The 23,555-nt window shown below is 35.9% G+C and overlaps 3 protein-coding genes across 6 annotated transcripts; 2 read left to right on the forward strand and 1 right to left on the reverse strand.

Annotated features, from left to right (window-relative positions):
- Positions 1–998: 998 nt before the first annotated feature.
- LOC102627287 (oxysterol-binding protein-related protein 1D) lies at positions 999–7,904 on the forward strand. Its single transcript, XM_006483931.4, has 8 exons — positions 999–1,899; positions 2,250–2,606; positions 3,123–3,210; positions 3,845–4,314; positions 5,361–5,516; positions 5,710–6,018; positions 6,397–6,741; positions 7,466–7,904. Exons 1-8 carry the CDS (start codon positions 1,396–1,398, stop codon positions 7,637–7,639), a joined length of 2,403 nt encoding a protein of 800 aa, XP_006483994.1. The 5' UTR covers positions 999–1,395; the 3' UTR covers positions 7,640–7,904.
- Positions 7,905–8,099: 195 nt separating this feature from the next.
- On the reverse strand, positions 8,100–14,188 carry LOC102627573 (uncharacterized). 2 transcript variants are annotated; one of them, XM_006483932.4, is made up of 15 exons: positions 13,655–14,188; positions 13,190–13,366; positions 12,966–13,090; positions 12,739–12,877; positions 12,294–12,443; positions 12,132–12,185; positions 11,061–11,156; positions 10,925–10,984; positions 10,701–10,775; positions 10,577–10,630; positions 10,216–10,317; positions 9,481–10,104; positions 9,213–9,311; positions 8,576–8,683; positions 8,100–8,377 (listed from the first exon to the last, which is right to left on the reverse strand). In XM_006483932.4, the coding sequence occupies exons 1-15, from the start codon at positions 14,066–14,068 to the stop codon at positions 8,228–8,230; spliced, it is 2,427 nt and encodes an 808-aa protein (XP_006483995.1). In that variant the 5' UTR covers positions 14,069–14,188; the 3' UTR covers positions 8,100–8,227. The 2 variants fall into 2 exon arrangements, with proteins under 2 accessions (XP_006483995.1, XP_015387437.1); XM_015531951.3 differs by having other exon boundaries at positions 13,190–13,362; positions 13,655–13,801.
- Positions 14,189–14,623: 435 nt separating this feature from the next.
- On the forward strand, positions 14,624–20,843 carry LOC102626421 (D-cysteine desulfhydrase 2, mitochondrial). Of its 3 annotated transcripts, XM_015531976.3 has the most exons (9): positions 14,625–14,859; positions 16,525–16,688; positions 16,984–17,230; positions 17,553–17,876; positions 18,383–18,425; positions 18,540–18,887; positions 19,464–19,593; positions 19,740–19,916; positions 20,386–20,843. In XM_015531976.3, the coding sequence occupies exons 3-9, from the start codon at positions 17,123–17,125 to the stop codon at positions 20,636–20,638; spliced, it is 1,383 nt and encodes a 460-aa protein (XP_015387462.1). In that variant the 5' UTR covers positions 14,625–14,859; positions 16,525–16,688; positions 16,984–17,122; the 3' UTR covers positions 20,639–20,843. The 3 variants fall into 3 exon arrangements, with proteins under 3 accessions (XP_006483993.1, XP_015387462.1, XP_006483990.1); XM_006483930.4 differs by having other exon boundaries at positions 14,624–14,859; positions 16,525–17,230; positions 18,555–18,887; XM_006483927.4 differs by having other exon boundaries at positions 16,525–17,230.
- Positions 20,844–23,555: the final 2,712 nt, after the last annotated feature.

Below are 23,555 nucleotides of genomic sequence, written 5' to 3' on the forward strand. Positions count from 1 at the left end.
AAACAAAAAAAAAAAAAAAATCAATACAATAATGTGAAGAGAATAAGCATTGTGACCAACCAATGATTTTTCTTTTGTTTTTTAGTCATTGAATTATTTTGTGCTAATTTTCTATTGGTGGCTTTTTATATCATTAGTTTATTTGTCATAATAACTTTCCGAATATGATTTCTCATTTTATTAATTGAGAATTAAATTATAAGATGACAAGATGTAATGTATATTTTGTATTTCAATGCATTCGAGTTTTGTGATTTTTTTTAATCACAATTTATTAAACTGAGGGATAGAGATATTTAGTCGTGCTTAGGTGCATACATACACATTTTTAGATCGTTTCGATGGAGCTAAAAAAATAATATAAAAACAAAAACTTCAATGTTCTAAAAAATAAAAATAATGCATTTTAAGTCTATATATATATATATATCTTTTAATTTTTTAGTTTTGTTTGTATTTTAAAATCGTTTGAACGTCCATACCATTATATACACACTTGCACTCAATCAGTCTCTAATGAATATGTCTTCACTTACAAAATTGAGGCTCCATTAAACAAATTAAACGGGAAAAAGAAAATTATTTTCAATGCGTTAGAATTTTTTAAATCTTTCATTGGCATTCTCATTCTAATAAAATGTAGTATCATGGCCTTTTTCACTTGATTGAAAAATATATGATTAACAACTACGATTATTACAAAGTAAAGCCTTAAAAAATATGCTGTTATAAGTGGACTTCTAACTTTTAATCTTGTTATTCTTGTATTCGTTGTCGATATTAACTTCAATAAAATATTATAATTTTTATTTAAAAGTTTTGTTTACTGGCGTCACTTATAAGCACAAACTGATTATTATTATTATTATTATTTGTTTTCCGGTAATCATCTATATTGTAATTTATTTAAATACCTGTTCCTCCAATTCTTAGCGGTTGTAAATAAATCACTCTTTCTTCTCAAAAAAAAATAAAAAATAAATCACTCTTTTAAGTTTTTATTAATCTCATAGTCGTAGGCGCTAGCCTAGCTTGGAGAGTTGGAGCCTTGGAGGGCAACACTGACTCTACACTGAATTCTACTGACCACTGCCATAAATGGATCTGTTAGCGCGCTGCACGACATTCATAAATTGCCTCCGCCTCCGCCTCTCACATTGATCCCCAGTACTCACCGTATCGCTCCCCGATCTTATGTCATTTCCCAAACGTTTCGTTTCGCTCTCCGTCCCTCCTTCGAGCTCCGATCGGGTCTCGCATTTCGCTCTACCCGTGCCCGACCCGAGCCTCCTACACCATACGGAACTCCTCCTCTCACTGTATTCAGCCGAAGGATATAAAACATTTAGGTGATCCGTCGTCGTTTTTGATTGTGAATGCTTTTGTGCTTGTAAAATGAATCCTCTGTGCTGCATTGCTCCGGTTTCCATCGATCGGGACCGGGCGAATCCCGTGGTTGCAAAATCGACAGCTCATTGTCAGTTAGGTCATGAAACAGCCGCTGTTAAAACAGTTAAACCGAGTTTGTCGGCTCAGGTCTCCTCCGTCGGTACTGACTGCGATAAGTCGTCAGCTGCTAACGTCGTCGTCGAGTCAGTGACGGAATCTCGTTATAGCGGAAATGGCGGAGGCGTGAGTGCCAGCGTGGCAGGGATTTTGTACAAGTGGGTGAATTACGGTAAAGGATGGAGGTCGAGATGGTTCGTGCTTGAAGATGGAGTGCTGTCGTATTATAAGATTCATGGACCGGATAAGATTTTGATGAGTCCGGCTAGAGATAACAACGTTAGAGTGATCGGTGAAGATTCCATTAGGTTTATGAGAAAGGCTAACTGGAGTAGTCACCGGCTCGGCTTCGCTGCTCGCCAATGTAAGCCTTTTGGTGAAATACACTTGAAGGTTTGTTCCTTTAACTGCATAGATTTTAATTTGTTTGTTGATATGTTTGTCGTCCTTGATGCCATTAGAAAGTAACGTTAGAATCTTAATGGCAGCCAATTTTGTTGACTTACTTGCACTTGCCTCTTTCCGTCGAAGTATTCATTGTATAGATGGAGGTTCTTTTTGTTAATTGAATCTTTAAGTTTAGGAGTTAGGACTATGTTTGGATGAAATATTAATGATCGATATCTCTAGTATTTTTCAAATGAATCCACTATTGTTCTACTGATAAATAAAGCATACATTATTAGGAAAATAATGCTGGTCTCTTTGAGTGGTTTCTGAGTTTGAAGTGATATGGTGCGCAGGTATCTTCAGTTCGTGCAAGCAAGTCAGACGATAAAAGGCTTACAATATTCACGGGAACAAAGACTCTTCACTTGCGTTGTATATCTAGAGAGGACAGAACTGTGTGGATTGATGCACTGCAGGCTGCCAAAGATCTCTTTCCGAGATTATTGACAAGCACTGATTTTTCACCTTCTGAAGATGTTGTTGTTTCAACCGAGAGGTTACGATTACGATTATTGCAGGAAGGCGTTGGTGATTCAGTAATTAAAGACTGTGAATCTATTATGCTCTCAGAACACTCTGACCTGCAAAACCAGTTGAACGCACTTCAATGTAAACATATAATGTTACTGGGGACCTTGAGGCAACTAGAGGTATTTGACATGATTTCATTTTTCAATTCAGTTCTCTATCTCTTGGTAAATTAAACAAAGTCTTGGGAAGGATAATTGAGTGTGTCACCATTTGCATTGGAATTAGTGAGGAGGTTGTTCTGTTTTCTGTTCTTCTTTGTTTTTTGGAAACATTTCACAGATTTAGGTTTTGCCACCAATCACTAGGTTCAGCCTCATCTTTTCGTACATGATATAATCATTAATCTATAGTGACTGGCATTATAAATTCTGAGTTGAATCATCGTGATTGTCTTGTATTATTTAATGGTACAGACGTGTTTGAATGGCAGAATTAATTGGTTGGTTTAAGTTGCTTCAAGGAATTCAGTTACTCAAGTTTCATGCAGCCATTTCTTAGTGCCTCTTGAACTTTTACCATCTTATGATTTTCTGCATTGTTGTTATTCCAGCTCATGTCCTCAATTTCCTTGTGTTTTTCTCCTATGTAATTTTTTTTTTCTTTTGGTGATTTCTCCTCTTAAAATTGTTTTGCAGACAGAAAAAATGGAGCTGGAAGCTACTGTAGTGGATGAGACAAAGGAGCGTGATTCTTATTGCGGACAAGGGAATAGAAGATATAGTGGTTTGTTCTGCTTTTTTAACTTCTTCAATGGAAATAATTTATTTCATCCATTTTTCTTAGAATATAAACTGACCATGTCTATTATACATATGTAGAAGCTTAATATGTGTGAATATGTACTTGTTGAGGGTGAATACAAGAGAGTCAACATAGTTGGAGCTTGGTTGATTTCCTTGAACATTTATTTTATTTTGCATAATAATATTGTTAACCGACCACCGGAAGCTCGTAGAAATCAAATCTGTTATTGTTTAAGAAAATACAACTCATCCGGTAGATATGCTTATAATTTTCCAAATGAAGCATTACAATGAAAAAGGTTACATATTCACATGCCATGCAGTTGGCAAAACTGAAAAAGGGCCATGTGAGCATTCCTTATTATTTAACTCCTAATTTCTTTGCTTATTATGAAACTGTTATTATTATTATTATTATTATTTTTAACTCAGCGGTATATGTTCGGTCCCTAGTTCCTAATCATTCAAATAGAAACACTTAATGAAATTGCAGGAAGAAAAGTTGTATTTTATTTTTCATTTTAAGCAAAAAGTATTGGGCAGAATTTCTTGTAATGAGTTAAAACTCAGAATTTTTAATTTTTTGCTGATTTCTTAGCTTCTTCATGTCTCAGATTTCTATTCCGTCATGTCTGAGGGCAGTGCAAGTGATTCTGATGCAGAAAATGAAAGTCAAGATGGAGCAGATGTTGAAACAGATGAAGATGATGGAATATTTTTTGACACAAATGATTTTTTGTCTTCGGAGGCTTTAAGAAGTGTCTCTTATCGGAGTAGGGAAGCAATGGGACACGCCTGCATATATGACAAAGAACTTTTATTTTCAGATCGTTTACGAGGGGTTGAAAATGAAATCAGACCAATACAGTATCCATATGTTAAAAGAAGGGATACTCTACCAGAACCAAAGGAGAAAGAGAAACCAGTTGGCTTATGGTCAATTATTAAGGACAATATTGGAAAGGACTTGTCTGGAGTTTGTCTCCCAGTTTACTTTAATGAACCACTGTCTTCACTGCAGAAGTGCTTCGAGGATTTGGAATATTCATACCTGGTCGATCAAGCATCGGCATGGGGAAAGCAGGTCAGGTCCTCTGCTTTGCTTTCTTTTGAGGCAAACCAGTTTTAAACCATGATCTACCAGTTAAATTACAATCCAGGTAGTTCATGTATAGGCCTTATTTCTGATAGATTAATTATCTTATTCGCTTATGTGGATTAGGTCATGACTGCTTTGGCTAACAAATTTAAGCTTTGTTCTTGGTTCAATTATGTATTTTGTATGTAGTTTTGATGATCCCTTTTAACCTTCAACCAGGATTTCATAAATTTATTCATGATAACCTCTTCTATCCACAATTTTTTCTTGTTTGATGGGATCTTAGGGGAGGATCTAAGTAATTTTACTTCCCAATTCTTAACTGCTGCTTGGGATCTCAAAAAGACTTGATACCGCTTTACTCCCCACTGCGAGGAGCCAGCTGATCCTACTGACCGTAGGACTTCTGGTCAATTTGTGATATGTGTAAAAGGGTAGACAAAATATGTGATTACTATTCAGCTTCAGGTGTTCTTGTCCTAGTCTATCAAGGGATTGCTCCTTAACAGTCTGTACCTCTATAAACTTTGGAGCTTCTCTATGAATTATCTACTCCAAGGACATTTAAGTTCCAATTACAAGACATTGCCAAACAGCATGTGGTACCCATAGGGAAAAAGGATAAAAGAGGATTGTTGCAATATGATAAAATATGCTGATTTGTGGGCCTCTTGGTTGATTGAGTGACGGTATTCAGAATGGCTTGATATTCAGTGGGCTCTGGGTTTTGTTCAAGATAATCTGTTTTCCAAATAAGCCTGTTTAGGACATTTAGTAGATGTATAGAAGTTGCAAATATCACTTCCTTTTTAGAAACAGAAATGGTTATCAGTGGAAAGTGTTCAAATATTTTTCCTTTTAAGAAGTAGTTTCTATTGGGTTTCGTATATTTAAGCTTAATATTTACTTTCACTAAGAAGTCTACAGACATTCAGAACTTGCTTTATATTGTAAATTGTAAGTGGGTGTTGACATTGTTTTCATTCCATGCTAACAAGGAATGTCTAAGATAAGGAATTTACATGGTGCAGGGGAATGATTTGATGAGAATTTTAAACGTTGCAGCCTTTGCTGTATCTGGCTATGCATCAACTGAAGGTCGGCAGTGCAAACCCTTCAATCCTCTTCTTGGAGAAACCTATGAGGCTGATTATCCAGATAAAGGACTCCGCTTTTTCTCAGAAAAAGTATGTTTCTTTCTTCCAACTGAAAAAGCTTGTTTCTTTCTTCCACTATTAGTAAACTTTTACCTGAAAATACTGGAGAGAGTCAAAATTGAATTCACCTGTTAAATTTTGCCTCATTTTTAACGAAGTACATGACGCTGACATCTAACGCTTTTCTGTTTATCACTTAGCTGACAAGTCACTTTCATTTCAGGTGAGTCATCATCCTATGATTGTTGCTTGTCATTGTGAGGGAAGAGACTGGAAATTTTGGGCTGATTCCAATCTCAAAGGGAAATTTTGGGGTAGATCTATTCAGCTTGATCCTGTTGGTGTCCTAACCCTGCAGTTTGACGATGGCGAGACCTTCCAGTGGAGCAAGGTCACCACTTCCATATACAATATCATACTTGGGAAAATTTATTGTGATCACTATGGCACCATGCGCATTAGGGGCAGTGGCAATTACTCATGCAAACTCAAGTTCAAGGAGCAGTCTATCATTGACAGAAACCCACATCAGGTAACTTTTGTACTTGAAACAGACATCATTGGGCACTCTTATGTGTTCACTTGACGGACAACAGGCTTTTTCTCAGTGCATGTCTGCTGTTTCTGTTTCTGTTTTTTATTTTTATTTTATTTTTTTAATCTTGACAAAAAAACAAAGGTTTTCTTAGGAACACCAGTTTTACCAATTCCAGGCATTTAATTATCTGCATTTGATTTTATGATCTATCCGGCAGAACCCTCATTCTTTTCATAAGATACTATTTGGAGACTATATATCCTTAAATATGTGAAATACTGTATTACAATGAAAATAACTTCTTGAATATGCACTTAAAACATACATGTATAATTTAACCAATTGATTTCTTTTTTTAAAAATTGAGTTTAGGTTCATGGATTTGTGCAAGATAATAGAACAGGAGAGAAGGTAGCGATGTTGGTGGGTAAGTGGGACGAAGCTATGTACTATGTTCTGGGAGATCCGACGACAAAACCTAAGGGATATGATCCAATGACCGAAGCTGTGTTGCTGTGGGAAAGAGGCAAAACTGTTACCAAGACAAGATACAATCTCACCCCATTTGCGATATCCTTAAATGAGCTGACCCCTGGCTTATTGGATAAATTGCCTCCAACAGACTCAAGGCTAAGGCCAGATCAGAGATACTTAGAAAATGGAGAATATGAGTTAGCAAATGCGGAGAAGCTGAGACTAGAACAGTTGCAGAGACAGGTATTCACCTAGAGATCTTCTGTCGTGTTTCTCCTTGGATATACGAGGTCTTATGAATTTAGGGTATAAATTACTAATTCATTTGATTTAGCTTGGGACCAGGTATACAACTTAGGGCCTATTTGGTATTGTCGTTGGACAGCTGTAGCTTTTAAGTTAAAGCACTAAAGTGTTTAGTAAACATTTATTGCTATGGTTTGGAAGCTAAATTGAATTTATTCCACAATTGTATGATGAAAAATCTATAATATCTTTATTATTTTTATTAAAATTATTATTCAAAGGGTCATATTTACAGTAAATTTATTAATTTTAATTTTATAGCTATAACTTTTTCCCCACTACAGGTCTAGTCTTGCATTTACTGTTAGCAATACACTTGTCAGAGTTTGGGCTGCTGGAATGAACACACTTGACTTAAAAACTCTACAAATGACTATGAAAAGAAGGAACCCTACTCACCCTCTATGATGAAGATAATATTTGGTACAGAGTATTGCGCAACTAATATTGTTGCCTTAATCTAATGTATTTGAATTGAGTTCCATGTTCCTGTAACTTACCTTCGTAAGTCTAGATCAGTTCCTGTTACTTACCTTCGTAAGTCTAGATCAGTTCCAGCACTAGTTTACATAATTCAACATGCCATAACATTGAACTTTCTTCTATTTCTTTTACTAGGTAGAAATAACATCGAGCAACTTTTATTTTCTTTTTAATGCAGGCAAGGCAATTACAGGAAAGTGGATGGCAGCCAAGTTGGTTTTGCAAGGATGAGGATGGTTGTTATCGTTACATGGGTGGCTATTGGGAAGCAAGAGAAAAAGGGGACTGGGGTGACATTGCTGAAATATTTGGTCAGAGCAGTGATTCACCTTCATGTTTAGTAGAAGAATAGGCTGTCCTTTCAACTCAGGTTGTGCTGTAGTTATACTGTTGTCATATTTCCTTTTTCGTTCCCCATTCCGATTGTTGTCTATGCTAATAGTTACTCAAAATATTAGATTAGACTTAGCTTCCGTGATGTTGAAACTGGAGTCTCTTCAAGGTGTAAGGCTAATGCTAGTTTCTTGAAGCTCTAGTAAACCGAGTAACCAACGTTACCATTACAGGAGACCCGGTGGGTATTCTACATGCTCATAACCTGCGGAATTTCATTCTCACTTTCAACTTGCTGATATTTCGAGCATTTACTAGTCTACTTAAATGCTAATACAGTGAACAGATTAGATATTAACACACTCAATTGAGTTGAGATATCAAGAAATTTAAGTGGCTTTAATGGTAGGTTACATGTAGACTTGGCATTAGTTAATATGTAATATGTTAGATCATCTCAACTCATCAGACGTCCGAGATAAGGAATGCAATTAAATTGAAAATTGGAAACAAAAATGCTTTCTTTGGACCACATGCTCGGATATACAGATAGAATAAGCTATATCTGATGCAAATTTCAAAACTTGGTTCGTTCCCCATATCAGGATTATTTCCACGCTTTCCTTCCTCGGAACTGTTTGCCCGCTCGTTGCTGTTTTTTCTTTTTCTCTTGTCGAGTTTTAGCAACTTTGGCTCTTTTTGCAGCAAGAGGCATAGCCTTCTTGTGTTCTTTTTGACGATTGCTCAAACCACCCGTCTGATCGCAACATTACAGGATATCAAAATGGTGAATCATGCAAAAGTTTGTGCTTTTGTAATTGGAAAGATTAACAGTAAGGAGGCCATTAAATATGTCAGCAAGCAGTGTCTTAAGGATAATTGATTGAATTAATTCAGCCACTCAATCAATGGTTTAAAAATAATAGACAATAAAGCACTGTAAATACAAGTATACCTTTTTCTGTTTAATAGCAGCTCGAGCCATGTACTTCCCTCTGTCTTCCCTCCCTGCTCTTATTAATGCAAGCCTTTCCTCTTTGCTTAACTTTTGCCGTACATGAGCCTAGAATTTCCATGAACAAGTCAGTCAGTCAAAATGTGTTCGTGGCAGCAAAGAAGAAAAGGAACATGACAAAGGTAAAATTGAAAGGAAAAGATATAAGAATAGAAGAATTTGGAAACTGGGATGAAAATATCTCTTTATCCAATCAATTCAATGAAATCTACTATTTCAAAATGGCCTTAAGCTGATGAAATTTCCATCGAGTATACTAACTACTTATTGCACAGAGTTCATTACATTGTAGTTGAATCTCACTTCAAGCATGCGTAGAGTTCTCAGTTTATATAGGACTATCATATGGTCGAAGCGGTCACACAATCCATCAACCAACTATGCGTCCAAGATATAAGATACCTCTACCTAGTCATTCATTCTACAGTTTCTACCTAGTATCCGAAGCATATAAAATTTATTCCAATTAGCATTGCCCTGCCCTCCAGAAAGCTTGCAGTTTTTGAGCTTATGAAATCCCAGTGACCAACAACAGAGCAAGCTGAAAATATAGCCAATAAAGGCATAGAAAACTTACTTCAAGCTTGACCGGGTCCACACGCTTAATGCTCAGTTGATCAGAACTTGGAACCTTAAACCCTTGCTGAGCCAAAGCAATCTTAGCTTCCTTCTTTGCCTAAAAAAATATTCCAAAGAAGAACCACAGAATAAATGCATAAATTTGTATATCCAACATAAGTTAAGGAAACTGGTATGAACCAGTAGTCCAGTCAGTAAGGTTCAATAAAATACACGTGTACACCATGATTAATTTTTGGAATAAACTTGAGAACAAGTTGGCACACCTTTAGTTCTTTGATCCTCTGGAAATCTTCATTAGAAAGAATGCCATCACTTGAGTCAGAGGACACAAAGCCTATTTTTGCTTCTGCCAATCTCTTCAGAGCTCGAAGACTTGTGTCAGCAGCAATAAGCTGACCATCAAAATCAGAAAACTTCCTCTTTTTTGCCATAGATTCTTTGGTCACTGGACTGCCGTCCCCGGCATCACTTTCACTGTTTTTAGAATCACAACCTTCTTCAAGCTCATCAACATCCTCTGCCTCTAACTCCTCTTCTTCATCGTCATCACCATCGAGATCATCTTCACTGACACCACTATCATCTTCAATACTATTATTAGTATCATTGTCTTCATCTATTGCATTGTCATCTCCACTATCATCATCCTCACTTCCAATAGCATCACCAGAAAACTGGTTTTCTTCATCACCATCAGTGTCAATATTCTCTTTATTATCATTATCATCATCAGAGCCATCAGAGGCAGATTCATTTCCATCACCATCTTGTAGTAACTCAACACCAGGAACATTGCTAGCAACACTGACTTCCCCGAATGCTCTAGGCCTGGCCTTGGGGTCAGTGGGGCGGCCACGATCCTTCTTGACCAGTAAAGAAGGGCACACCTGCAAACAAACAAGTAATTAGTCTACCCAAATAGACCAGGCATATCACTGCAGACATTGCTCCTACACACACTAAAACACAATAGCACAGCAGTAAAAAGTTATTAATACCTCTCTGAACAAAGTTATAAGTGATCGAGCAGCTGCTGAAACTGCCTTCTCATGTGATTTCTTATATAATACAAGATCTTGCAGCAAATCGTCTGTCATCAACTAGAAGCCAAAACAAATAAATAAATAAATAACGTTGGAACATTGTAAACATGCATTCATCTAAAAGTAGTACAGAAGAGACAAGATGGAAATATGAAATGAGTCCAGATATTAATATAAAGAACAAAAAAAAGGAATTGATCAACCATAGCTAAAACAACGCATTTCATGTAAGTTGCGACATTTACATATGAGTTAATCAGATTTTGGGGTGCACCATCCAAAAGGAAACGACCACTATAGGTAGTTAGGCACTTACCAATGGCATGCGCAAGCATATTTCCCTAACAACATTCAGTCCAACAGCAATTGCCTAAAACAAGCAAAGGTAAATGATAAGTCAATCTGTCATTCATTGAAAACAAAATATGAAGCAGCTATACCTCTGTACGTGAACGATCGTGTACAAACTGATTAACTATCTGTTTAAATAAAGGTTCAACTGCATCAGGAGGCACCTGGTTTATTGTAAGCAGAATTATAGAAAGTAAGAAAAGAAAATAGAAAAGAACTGTTAAAACTCAATTGGAAGAATAAATAACTAAATAAACAAACAAAAGAGCTTCACATCAAATCCAAAAGAACAACAAACAGAAGCTAATTGTACCATATCATGACAAGCCTGAACTGCTGCTGCAAGCAAATTGGTGATATCACGTTGATGAGGCTGCAAAAGCCAATACAGTCATACCTCTATTGACCAACAGAATTACAACTTCAACGGATAAGTTAGAATTATATACCTGAACGTATTTTTGGAGAAAAGGGTAAAAATTTAATAAAATCAACCGGTGAAGCCCAATTATTCGAGCAATCACTTTCAGTATCATCATTTTGACCTGATGTTCACAAAAAGAGTAAACGTCAAATGGATCAAATAAAAACAAGTTCTGGTGAGAACTGAGAACTGATCAAATAAAAACACAACCAAAAGTTTCCTCTATAACATAATGAAAGCCCAACATCTGTGTCCATTAGGTAAGCCCAACCTTGACTCGCAGCAATGCACAGTGCGGAGAAATTACTGATAAATAAGTATTGTCAGAAAAATTCATTCACTATTACAATGTCTTCAATCTTTGTGCTGACCTAAACTCTGTTTGGGATTGAGGTTGCATATCTGTAGTTTAAAAACTATATTACTAAAGTGTTTGAAGACATTAGTTGTTGTAGCTTGGAAGTTAAGTTGATTTGATTTTACATTGGTATGATGAAAAAATTTATATATCTTTTAAAATTTTATCAAAATTATATTTACTACATTTGTACGATGAAAAATAGGACCCTAATCAACCTCAAATTTTATTGTTCAAATGATTTATCTCAGTTAACATATAAAACCTTCTTCAGTTTCAGAAATTATTTGAACAAAATGGTAGTTGATATAAAGCTTACTTGTTTTCATAGGAAGCACTAATTAATCAAATAAACAATTACCTCTCCCTTTCCAAGGCTTCCCTTAAGCAATTGCACAATGCAAAACCCCCCAATTTAGCTACTCCCAGTGCCAAGACCAAACTTCTTCATGTTTCAGCCATCTAAATGCAACTTACCTTCTCACCACTATCATAATTGCATGCTTAAAAGTGAACCCAAAAAAAAAAGATACAGCAGTGAAAAGACAATGAATATGCAAGACATGTGAGAAGCAGAATACATGGAATATCAAACATTGGTGCCAGATAACCAGTGTCCATATTAGGATCAAATTTAGGGGAAAAACTCACTTATCAACACATCAACAAACTCAAAATTAAAGACAGGCAAAAAAAAACATAAGAGGCAACAATAAGTAAACATCAATGAATGCTCACCTCAAATCGTTCAGTGCAAGTTTGAAGACGAGAAAATAGCTTCTCAGCAAATCCCTGCAGGCAAAATGGAATTTTTTTTTAAAATTACCTTCTATCCATAAACAAAAAAAGGAATCTGACTGGAATATTGTTAATGATTATGATAAATGAAAAGTGTCAGACCTGCGGATCAATTAGATGGTTAAGAGGAGAGTAATAAGTCAAAGAGCTTTTTTCTGAAGACAGGCGTTGCTGCTTTTTCATGCTACGCATGGCACGCTGCAGTTTTGCTTTCTTTTTCTTTTTGCTAGAAGTTGTACCTTTGTGTTGTGCCTGAAATCCGATACAAAATAACAACGTTGAAATTAAACTAATGCAATATTCAAATTTCGCAGCTAGTGTTTCCCACAATTAGTGAATTACAGAAAATATGACACCACTCCTCTCTAAAAGAGTTAGGAACACAACAATAAAACATAATTGTCTTACATGTACCACTGTGGCTTTCAATGTGTCCGCTATTAGATTTTGGACATATTTGCTAAACTGATATTATAATGAGAATATATGACTGATATTCATAATGAGAATATAAGAGTGATTTAAAACATTGTGGGCAACTACTAACCTTATAAACAGCTTCTTTACTGAGGATGACTTGTGGATTGTGAGTGGTCAAGTCATCTTCATCACTATTAGCATCACTATCATCGTCATCTTCAATCTTCTCATAGTCAAGGAGAAATGAAAGAGCAGCAATCATGATCCTGACAGATTCATATACAAATGATACTTTCTTTAACTCCAACAAGTCGTACACAAATCATCCATGAAAAGTTGAAATAAAATGCATACCTTGATGAAGAATGAAAACATGCTTTACAGATAGCATTTGCTGTTCTCTCATCGAACCACACCTTTCTCCGATGAAGCTCACATAGTGTAGTAAGCGCCCTCCTAGCTCTAGTTTCATCCTCTGCCTAGAGAAAATACAATTATACAAAAATCAGTCCAAACCAAGAAATTAACTTATATTGTACAGCAATACCAGGATCTTTACATGGAACACAGAAACCGACCTGTAGGATTGAGAACATGATGTTCTGAAGTGCTCGATTTTTTGGTTCATTCTTATTCTTCTGATTCATGCGCTTGATACTATGAATAACATGAGAAAATGCCAACTTTCTCAGATTCCGATCACCCAGAGTTTGAAGTTCCATGAATACCGCAAGGGTGGCTTGGATATCAACTATCTAAATGCAAATATTCATGTCAAATTCAAAGCATAAAAAAAAAAGTCCTATTTTTAATTCCTATCAAATGAAGTAAAGTTTTGAGGCCACTGGATTAAGTATAGAACTAAAGCTTTGAGTCATCAAAGGACTGTTTATCTTGATCCCATGTGTTTGATAAAGAATTATGGATTTAATTTTCAGGTTCTTCAAAATTTTCCAAGCAACAAATTACCCAAATAAAGAAAATAACGAGGAAACTATTAGCTTCAGTGTTCCGTAATATTTTAGAGAATCATCACCATATACCTGTCGGTTTACAAGAAGAATGAGAGCTTGGGTGACGTGGCACCTAAGACCGGACGGCAAGGTTGGTGCAGACGATTTCAAAAACTCGGCGAGCTGACTCGGGAACTCAGCGAGTTGCTTGCGATAAAACGGCATGACATGTGCCAAAAACATGGCTCGGTCACCGAGGTCTTTTGCCACGTTAGGGTCGCTGCCAATGCCGCTAATAGAGCTGAAGTTGAGAGCTGCTTGTTGCTGGAACAAGTCGAGAGCCGCGTTGAATTGCTTGTAAACTAGCGTCAGTTCGGCTTCGTAGCCATCGGGGTCACATTTCATTTTTGATTGGAGTAACGGGAGACTTAGTTTCTCAGAGCTCCGACCGGATGCTGAGAGAGGCTCCGGCGAGAGGGCAGTGATTGCGTGGTGATTGAACATTGGTGGCGTGACTGCGTTGGTGCGGCGGTGCAAGGGCGAATTTTCAGAAAACCCTAGTAAAACCCTATCTCTCTCTCCGCGCCTCACTGCTGTACTATTTCATTTCCGTTTAAACATATTTTTTTTAAATACTAATGATTTTTTATATTAAAATATTAATTCTCCTTTAGAGATTTATTTCCTGTTACTAATAGTATAGAATTATAAAAAGATTGGTATAAATAGTGGTATTTAAAAAAAAAATTAAAAAGGTCTCCCGTAATTGTGGTTGGTTGTAACTGTGGAGTAAAATTTAAAAATAAATTGTTTAAAATAAATTGAAGTACCTCCAAATATAAATAAAGTCATCAGGACAAAAAGGATAATATTCACTTTTTGTCCCTGAGGTTTAGCGTATCTTCACTTTGATAGAAAGCATCGGCTTATCTCCACTTTCCTCCTCATAGTTTGCACACCGTTTCATTTATCGTTAATGGATGAGGGTAAATGCGTAATAACATTTCTAAATTCAAAAAATTAAATTTTAAAAAATAGTTATTATCCGATTCCGATGCATCTATTGCTACGGAATATATCCAGCAGATTTACGAGTGTTTTTCCCTTTCATCAAATCTATCCATTGCAAAAGCAATTCTCCTCCATCTAACCGAAACAGACACATACACCATCTCTAAATGCTTTGAAGATAAAGAAATCAACCGTAATCCTGCAACTTTAGCGCAGAGGAACGGACGAGGAAAGAACAGATGATAGTCAAGGGTGAGGCGTCGAGTGAGAGTCGCCTGCGGAAGGTTGGTCTTTGAAAAAACTCTTTGCATGTTAGAAATCAGTGATTGGGCATTATTTGGTTATTTAAATATGAAAATGTGTTTATTAATGTATCGAAGAATCCGCTCTGTTGATCGTGTTGTTTATGGATTAAAATGAAAATGGATTTGTTGATGCTTTGATGAAGTTGCTCTGCCGCTGGCGTTGGTTTATTAATTAGAATGAAAATGGGTTTGGATGTGTTGAAAAAGCTGTTGTTTTGTTGATTAAAGTGAGAATGGGTTTGTTGATGGTGTGTCGAAGCAGCTGCTGGCATTGTCATTGTGACTTTATTTATCCAATTGATGAAGTTATGAGCTAATAGTTTTGTTGGATCAAGTTTGGGTTCTTAAATAGTGGAGTTGATATTCCTACAAGTGAATTTATGATCATGAGAATATGAAAACCGAATGGCATATGGAGGTCAGGATTAATCACTATCTTATATGTTTCTAAATAAAGGAGCAAGCAACAATCAATTTGAAAGTTAAGACTTTAGGCATATGTAAGTGCAACTGAATTAATCATCAGTCATTATCTTGTAAGTTAACACTAGCATATTGCTTAATGGTAAGCGAAGCTATTTTATGTGTATTGCTGCCTGTCAAAATGTTTATGCTGTAAGTTATCTCCTTGTAGGACACATTGAATGCTTGTGCTAGTTCTCCATTGCTCTAGCAGTTTAGCTTTAGGAATGTTTGAAGTGAACTTTTGTTTTATGTTTCAGGACTTTGGATTAGACGTGTATAATATTCAATATCTTTATAGCAAAGAAACTGATATATGTTAATGTAGTGTGACCTGGTCTTTATTAGCTTCTTGATCTGCGAGGAAGTTTGACAACCATCTTTGACTATGATTGCCGATATATAAGCTGCTACATATTGTATCTTAGGAATCACAACAATTTATTATTGCAATATGGTGATTTTGAATCCAAAACCTGGTAGTGTCAAGAAAATAGACCCCTGTTTATGTATCTTCATGTTTTGTATGTCTTTAATAGACTATTATAAGTTACTTTTAGTTTTATCAGGTTCTTTTAATTCAGTCATTTCAGCTGAATTTTTTTCAATTGTAGTTTCCTTTAACTGAGCTAATAGTGTTGTTTGGTCAAAGTAAGTTCGGCTTCATAAGCTTCATAGTAGAGTGTAGAATTGGGTACAATTTTGGGTTAGACAAGTCAAAAGTCTTATCAAATAATGGGCTGGTTACTGATTTGGGAATTGTTAATATTTCTTGGTATGATTTTAAACATTAGAAAGCAGAAATCAATTGTAGGTAGTGTTATTTATGCTAATAACGGAAAATCATAAGTACTTAGTTCATTAAACATGATTAAAAAGTTAGGTTCTTTGTTAATGAGTCTCTTTCCTCGAATTCTTGGTGGACTTTTTTTTTCAAATGATATTTTTGGTATCTTTGGATCTTATTCTGCAGAAATTCCGTAAAGTCATGCTACTATTATTATTATTTTGACTGCTAGTGCTAGACTACTAGTATGATGACAATGATGTCTGTAATGGAAGCAATAAGCATGGCAATAACTATAATTGCGACATTGCTAAAAAAGTCTATTTGTCCTTTTATTTTGTTGACTTCATTGTATGTCATATTATTTCATTTAATTATTTTCTCAATTCTTCTAGGTGAAAATTTTGGCTTCAAGGCCAAGCTAGTCATCCAGCAATTCAGTGAAACCAAGACATAGCAGCTCATAAATTGTTGTTGATGATCCAGCCATATGGGTGCTTGCCAGTCCTAGATGATAAAACTTTTCAACGTGGTGCATAAATTGTTGTTGATCTGCTTGGTATATTTTGACCTTTGTGAATCCATGGTTTGATTCCAGTGTCTACAACTTTGAAATTCAATTAAAAGTTGAGCTGTGATTAATTGATGAAAGAGCGTGAATAGCTTGAGAAGCAAATTAAAGAAATGGGAAATGTGTGTGTGTGTTTCATCTATCTATTTATTTATTTTTTACTTGGGAAATGTAACAATTTATAGTCAGCAGAGTAATAGAGTTGTATTTAATTTATTATTATTATTTTTTAATGATTCGGTAATGTCATTATTTTGTCAATGGTGTTTTGTCATTTGGAAAGCATAAGACAGAGGGTTACGAGGGTATTGGTTACACCACATAGCATCAGGAGAGGAAGATAATACTAAATGGCAAGCTGACGCGCAAAGCAGCTCCTCGTATTCTCTTTGATTCTCTGTTCCAAGTTCCCAGCAAGGGCTATGAAAGTGCAAAGATTACCGAATAGTAAAACTAAAACGGCATTTGCAGCCATTATCATGAAAAAGGCGTTCCATTCAGCTTCAGGCCAGCTTTCAAACAGCCCTCAGGTCCATTCTCTTTCTCCCTTTCACCCATAAACTCATAGACATACATGAAACAACATTTTCAGTAAAAGTATAGTCTTTATTTATGATAGACTAAAATTTTTATCTTCTCTGTTATAAATGAAATTAGCTTGTTTGTTTGAAGTCTGTTGTCAAGATCTATTAAGTCTGTAGAGCCTAAGTTTTTCTTATATTGGATTTTATATATAATAAACCTTCAACGTAGTACTAAATTGCCTAAATTTTATAAATGGGTAGCGTATCTCTTACATGCTAACTTTCACTGGATTTTTTCTGAAAGTGATCAATCATCAATGTTTGTCAGGGTATATGCAATGTGAGAATGAGTGGTGAAGAGTTGCTGTCTAGATTGCTTGACAGAAAATGGGCATTGACAAGTCCCGATTCTAAAATTCACCAAATCAAGCTTTTTACTACAACAGAAAAGCATGGAGGTGGACCCTTGGGTGGCATTTCCTTTTTAAACAATACTTGTCCGTTTCTTGGTGATGACATGATAATGAGAGATGAAGATCGATGCTTCTATGTTGTGAGGGATGATTTATTGCATCCTCTGGTAAATGGTAATAAAGCGCGAAAGATGGACGCACTGCTTCCTCTTCTAGAAGATCATATAGTGACTGATTTGGTGAGATTTTATTTCTTTTGGATATTGAGTGCATAAACAATGTTAAAAGTAATAGTTTGTTAGCTGGTTTCAGGCACTTCTTTGTTGCCCTCATCGTAAGGCATCCTATTGTTGCCTTTAAGAAACAAGCATGTCTATCTTTGCTTCAGTGCATCTTCATGCATAATACATACCATTGCGCCTGGCAAAGTGCATAGCACACTCCCATTAGTATTGAATGACAGCAGGATTAGCAAATGATAATTGCTTGATAGTAATACTACTCGGCCTCATGGTTATTTTGTTAATGTTTTTAGGGGCAGATGGTTGTCGGCATTTAATCGATTTTTTTTTTGGCCGATCCCTTGTGTGGATTTATGAATGTTAGATGTCAGCCCTGTCTCTGTGTTTCTTTCATTTTAACTATTTGATGGCATTAAATATATGAAATTATTATTGTAAGCAGTGTCTGTTTCAATTTTAGGGGCTCTGAAGACCATATAACATTCAGCTGAGACTTTTTTTAGGTTACATGTGGAGGTTGTCAAAGTGCACATGCAACTGCTGTTGGTATGTAATTTCTTGCAAAGAATGAATTTTCCCTGCTACAGAATTCTTCCCTTGTTTGGTTCAGTCAGTGATAAAGTATCTTGTTTCAAACAACTTATTTGTGTATATTTACAGCTGTTTCATGTGCAGAGAGAGGATTAAAGTCACATTTGCTGTTGCGTGGGGAGCAGCCTCAAATTCTGACTGGCTATAACTTGATTTCCACAATCTACGGAAAGGTCACATACGTGCCAAGAACTCATTATGCCCATAGGATAGAAATGCTGAAGAGCTATGCAAATTTGGTTGCAGGCAATAACGGTGATGTTGTATGGTGTAATGAAATTTTTGAGGCATCCTTAACGGCTCAAAAATCTAGGGCTTCGTGCCTTGGGCAAATGGATGCTCATAAAGGCATTGACAACTGCCGAAAGAAGGTGTTAATTGTCAATGAAGGTGCAGGGGATGCTGTAGCATTATTAGGTAACTCAAGAACCACAAAATTTTATATAGATTGTCATCTTTCAGTTTACTTGTATTTCTGCTACATATATTTTTGAGAAGTCCTTTTGGTTAATGACTAGATGTTAATATTTTGGCAAAAGGAAAGATACTGAATATTGGTAACTCAGATCAGTCCAATGAGGTTTCACATTCTTAAGCTTACTGCATCTTCCTATTCCCATATCTTTCCAGACCTTGACGTTACTCTGAGACTTCATCTTCCAATCTTATAATGCTTGAATGAGTGAAGTAAAGGTTTAATGCCTTAATATTTTGAATGACTCACATCACATAAAGGCCTGATCTTAAGTGTGGTGCAAGTGAGGGTAGATTGCCATTAAATTTGACATCAATGTGATTGATAAGAGTATTCTTTTAAGGAATGTCCATGAGATGCACCAGGAAGTCAGTTCCTTTATGTTAAAGATCTCCCTTAATTTTACTGTTTTAAATATTGATGTTTTCAGTTTGGTGTTTTTTTCTTTTCCTTTTTCCACTTATTTTCCAACTGGTTATTGCTACAATAGCTTGACACAGCTAATTTATTTCAATCAGGTGTCTTTCGTCTGCTGCAGTACTTATCCCAGGATCATTTACTTGGAAGAAAAAGGGCTATAAAATTTGTTGTGGATGCTGGTACTGGGACAACAGCTGTTGGTTTAGGTCTTGGAGCCATATGTTTAGGGTGCGTTCCACTCTTTAATACACTTCTAGTCAAACTGTCTAGGGGTTTTTGAATGATTACATTTTCTTCTTAGATGATTATCCCAGGAATACATTGTCTTTTCACCCTGTAGCAGCTCACTCACCACTGGTACTGCTTTTTCCCAGGCTTCCATGGGAGGTAACTGCAATAGCATTGGTGGATACAATTGATGGGTACAAGCAACAGGAGAAAAACTTGATTTCTGAGTTCAAAAGACTATTTGGGTTTCTTCTTAAGAAAAGCAGCTTAAATGAAGTAGATGGTGAAATTGTGCATTGGGTTGAGCGTTGTCGACCGAGAAAGTGCGTAATTTCTTTGCTTTTGTCATAGCCGATGCTATCAAACTGATACTCATATATTTCAATATCACCAAACCTTTTTTTTTTTCTAAAATTAGTTCTTAAGCTTTGAGAAAGAAATTTTAGATCTACCTTTGCATCCCAATGTATGTTTTGTTCAAAATTATAATCAAGAAATCATTATTATTTTTGCTTTTAATAATTTTAAACTGTTTGATTTGATGCTGTATGTACACAATTTTTTTTCTGAAACTCTACAAGAATAATGAGGGAAAAGTTGGATAGAAACTTCATGTGATAATATTTAAACTTGATCATTATCATTTTTTTTAAATGATATAAACATTTTTAGCACAGGAGATCAATGTAAATATGTAATTGTATGTTTTTCTAGAAAGAAAGTAAAAAATCGTTTTCAGCTCTATTTTTTCAGTTAGTGTATTGAGTTCTCTCACTATTTGTCAATTACCAGATTTGGCAATGTGTTAGAAGGGGAGATAGAGGCATGCCATCGAATTGCCCAGTTAACTGGTATTTTAGTAGATCCTGTGTATACTTTAGCTGCCTGGGAGATGGCAACGCTCCTCAGTGATGAGAAATTGAAACAGGATGCTGATGTGGTGATGCTTCACACTGGAGGCACACTTGGCATGTTTGGACTAGCACAGAGGTACAAATCTTCTTTTCATTCACTCAAAGATGGTGCTTTCCCAAGTAACAGATAATTAGTTTAGTATGTCTGTGTTTGTATATATTTTGGGGAAAGAGAGAGACCCAATGTTTCTACATTGACCTGTAGACCATTCAGCGTGTCAATATGGGATGTGGGCTACGTTCTAAGTTGTGGTCATGGCGACAATGTTATTTTGACTGTCTCTGGATAACTATGTCCATTTTTCCCTCCTGAAAAGGCTCTGTGTTTATTTTGAAGTGGTAAGCTATGCTAACATACTTGTCAATCTATCACCCAGTCAGTAATGATGATTCTTTATTTTCTAGACTTTGACCCTTACCCAGAGCAGGGAACAGTAAAATCACCAAATAGAGCTATTCAATTAATATTAGCAACTTTGTGGGTAATTCAACACTCATAAGAGTTTTCATGTAAACCTTTCAAGCAATATAGCCAAACACGACACCTTTCGGTACATTTCCCTGATGCAGATTGGAAAAGCCTAAAACTGGCTGCAATTAGTTAAAAACTCACCGACACTGTTGGAATGTTGTTAGCTTTGTCACGTGCACGTATCACTTCCACCTTCTGTGTAAATAAATCGCACAGATTAGAAGATAGTAATTTCTGTGCTGCCTGACATGGATGGGCCATCTTTCTTTTTGTGCAATAAGATAGAATAAGAGTAAATTGCACCATAAAAGTATTCAACCACTTTGCGTCCATGAGTAGTGTGTTTCATAAGTTGCGGACTATTTATCATACTATTTAATAGTTGAATATCAGCCCACTTAGAACAGACAATGTTGAGTATTTAAAAGTGTGGTATTATGGGATTGTTAACATCTTAGTGTACGTCTCGTTAGACAGGATCTAGTTTCACTTTTTGCACCTTTTAAGCTGGAGGACCCAAGTTATACATGGTGGACTTGAAGGCCCCCACTGCCTAACCTGCCCAAAAACTAATAAATAAAAGAGTATCCAAGAAAACCAAGACCGAACCACTCTCGATTCTACATTCAAATGGGCTTCTGTATTTTTTTTCATAATCTAGATAAAGATAGAGCTTCCTCCATGGTGAAACTTTCTATGGAACTGTAATCTTGAAATCAGCAAATATAGTTTTCTTTTTGTTGTCTTGATCAAGATGCTTTGCCCTATAATTTAATACTTGAACATTCTTGATCATAGTGTGAATTTGTATTTGGAACGTGATTAAAATAAACATATAATTTCACTCTCAAAGCTTGCCTACGATCTAAGACCAGATGTTGGATGGTTGTGTAGGATGACAAGGGTACATTATGGAGGTCATAACTTGACCTACGGGTGTCCGTTTTGCGTATATAATATATCGTTCGAATATTGCGACGATATGAATCAAACCCAAAAATCACCTAAGTCATTTTGTCCCGTCAAGCAAGAAATGTTGCTTTTTTCTTGATTATTTTTTGGTTTTAAGTCATTTTTTTATTATTTTAAAGATTTTTATTTTTGTAGATATCGAATTTGAATGTTATTTGTTTTGTTTTCATTAATTAGATTAAGAGTATTTTGTTATAAATAATATTTTAAATTGATCTATTTTGATAAATTCGTGATATGCAAGGTCAGTATAAAAACGACCCAAAATCTTAATTTTTTTTCGTTCAAACTTTTTTAATAAAATTTTCGTTATTCAAAAACCTTATTTCTCGACTCCATCAATCTTTTTACATTTCTGCATCATCAGGACCAAATTAAGAAAATGCTTATAAACCGTTCCTTGAACACATGTTCAAAAACTGGGAATTGATTCGTCGCGGTGACAGGACAAACGCATGCCAACGCAAACAGTATTCCACTAGCGTGGTGGTCTACAGGGCCTTTTTAGGCCGCAACATTCCTGGTAATAAGGGGGAGCAAAGGAGGATGGTCTCGCTCTCATGGACCACTCTGTTTGAGTTAAAAGGCTGTTTCTTGAACACGCCCTTCATAGGCCAATCGAATTATGGTCGTGTTGGACGGCATGTAAATCGTGTCTCTCAATGACAGGATACAAACTGACTGCATTTTTATTATGCTGGTGCAAGTCCTTATCCTAATTGTTAAAAGAAAATTACTGGAAAGGTCGGCTAGTTCAACAAATGGAATGTTTTTGTGTGGGTGGGTGGGGAACTTAATGGAGTAAGATCTCCTTAAAAAAGGGTTAGGTGGGGACTGAGGGGAGAGGGATTACATCCCTTTTACTTACTTTTAATCTCCATAAAAAAGGGTAGGTGTGTGGGACTGTGGCTGTGTCGCAATCGCCTCTACAGAAGAAAGGTGGCGTTTGTGGCCCATGAATTTATGTGGAGGAAATGGGGAACACGGCCATAGAACCTAGGAAGCTACTACTTAAATTATTAGGTCCATCAAACAATGTGAACGAATAAAGTATCAAAGCTTCTATTGCTTACGAATAATAGGGAAAAACTACAAGTATCCGCTCTATCAATCATCCTACCAAATTTTTCATTGTATACTCCTTTAAGTTATGGATCACATTTCTAATATTTAAAATATGTGACAAAAAGTTTGGGGCAAGAATCGAATGTTTGAGACATGGAGTAAGTAATTTGAAAAATGTAATGAAAATTTGGTGTAATGTATAAAAAAAAACCTTCGGAGCAGAGTCGATGATCGATTTTTACTTCATTCAATCACTGTGGGTACTACCAATAAGCCTTTGGTTCAATGAGAGAAGCATTGCACTTACAATGTTAAGTGTAAGGGTTCGAGCTTCCATAAGAGTTTTATGGGAGTTAATTTCAGTACTCCTTCAATTATTACCATAATTGAGTGGAGACAGTCACTCCCTTACGAAATATGAGTGGAGTAGGCACTTCTCGAATATTAGAGAGGGTTTAAAATATCTTGGTATGTACTTCAGTGTGTTAATATATGGCGGTGGTCCCAGTTATATATTAGTATGATTGTAAATATTAATT

This window comes from Citrus sinensis, chromosome 4, assembly GCF_022201045.2.
Source record: "Citrus sinensis cultivar Valencia sweet orange chromosome 4, DVS_A1.0, whole genome shotgun sequence".
In the NCBI taxonomy this organism is placed as follows: Eukaryota; Viridiplantae; Streptophyta; class Magnoliopsida; order Sapindales; family Rutaceae; genus Citrus; species Citrus sinensis.

Bases quoted from the DNA above. Each gene is read 5' to 3' on its own strand.
- LOC102627287 (XM_006483931.4), top strand. From the start codon at position 1,396: ATGAATCCTCTGTGCTGCATTGCTCCGGTTTCCATCGATCGGGACCGG. The intron at 1,900-2,249 runs GTTTGTTCCTTT...TATGGTGCGCAG, and splicing joins TTGGTGAAATACACTTGAAG to GTATCTTCAGTTCGTGCAAG. The intron at 5,517-5,709 runs GTATGTTTCTTT...CTTTCATTTCAG, and splicing joins TCCGCTTTTTCTCAGAAAAA to GTGAGTCATCATCCTATGAT.
- LOC102627573 (XM_006483932.4), bottom strand. From the start codon at position 14,068: ATGTTCAATCACCACGCAATCACTGCCCTCTCGCCGGAGCCTCTCTCA. The intron at 10,631-10,700 runs GTATAGCTGCTT...TGCTTGTTTTAG, and splicing joins ACGATCGTTCACGTACAGAG to GCAATTGCTGTTGGACTGAA. The intron at 9,312-9,480 runs GTGTGCCAACTT...ATATTTTTTTAG, and splicing joins AGAGGATCAAAGAACTAAAG to GCAAAGAAGGAAGCTAAGAT.
- LOC102626421 (XM_006483927.4), top strand. From the start codon at position 17,123: ATGAAAGTGCAAAGATTACCGAATAGTAAAACTAAAACGGCATTTGCA. The intron at 17,877-18,382 runs GTGAGATTTTAT...GACTTTTTTTAG, and splicing joins ATCATATAGTGACTGATTTG to GTTACATGTGGAGGTTGTCA. The intron at 18,888-19,463 runs GTAACTCAAGAA...TATTTCAATCAG, and splicing joins GGATGCTGTAGCATTATTAG to GTGTCTTTCGTCTGCTGCAG.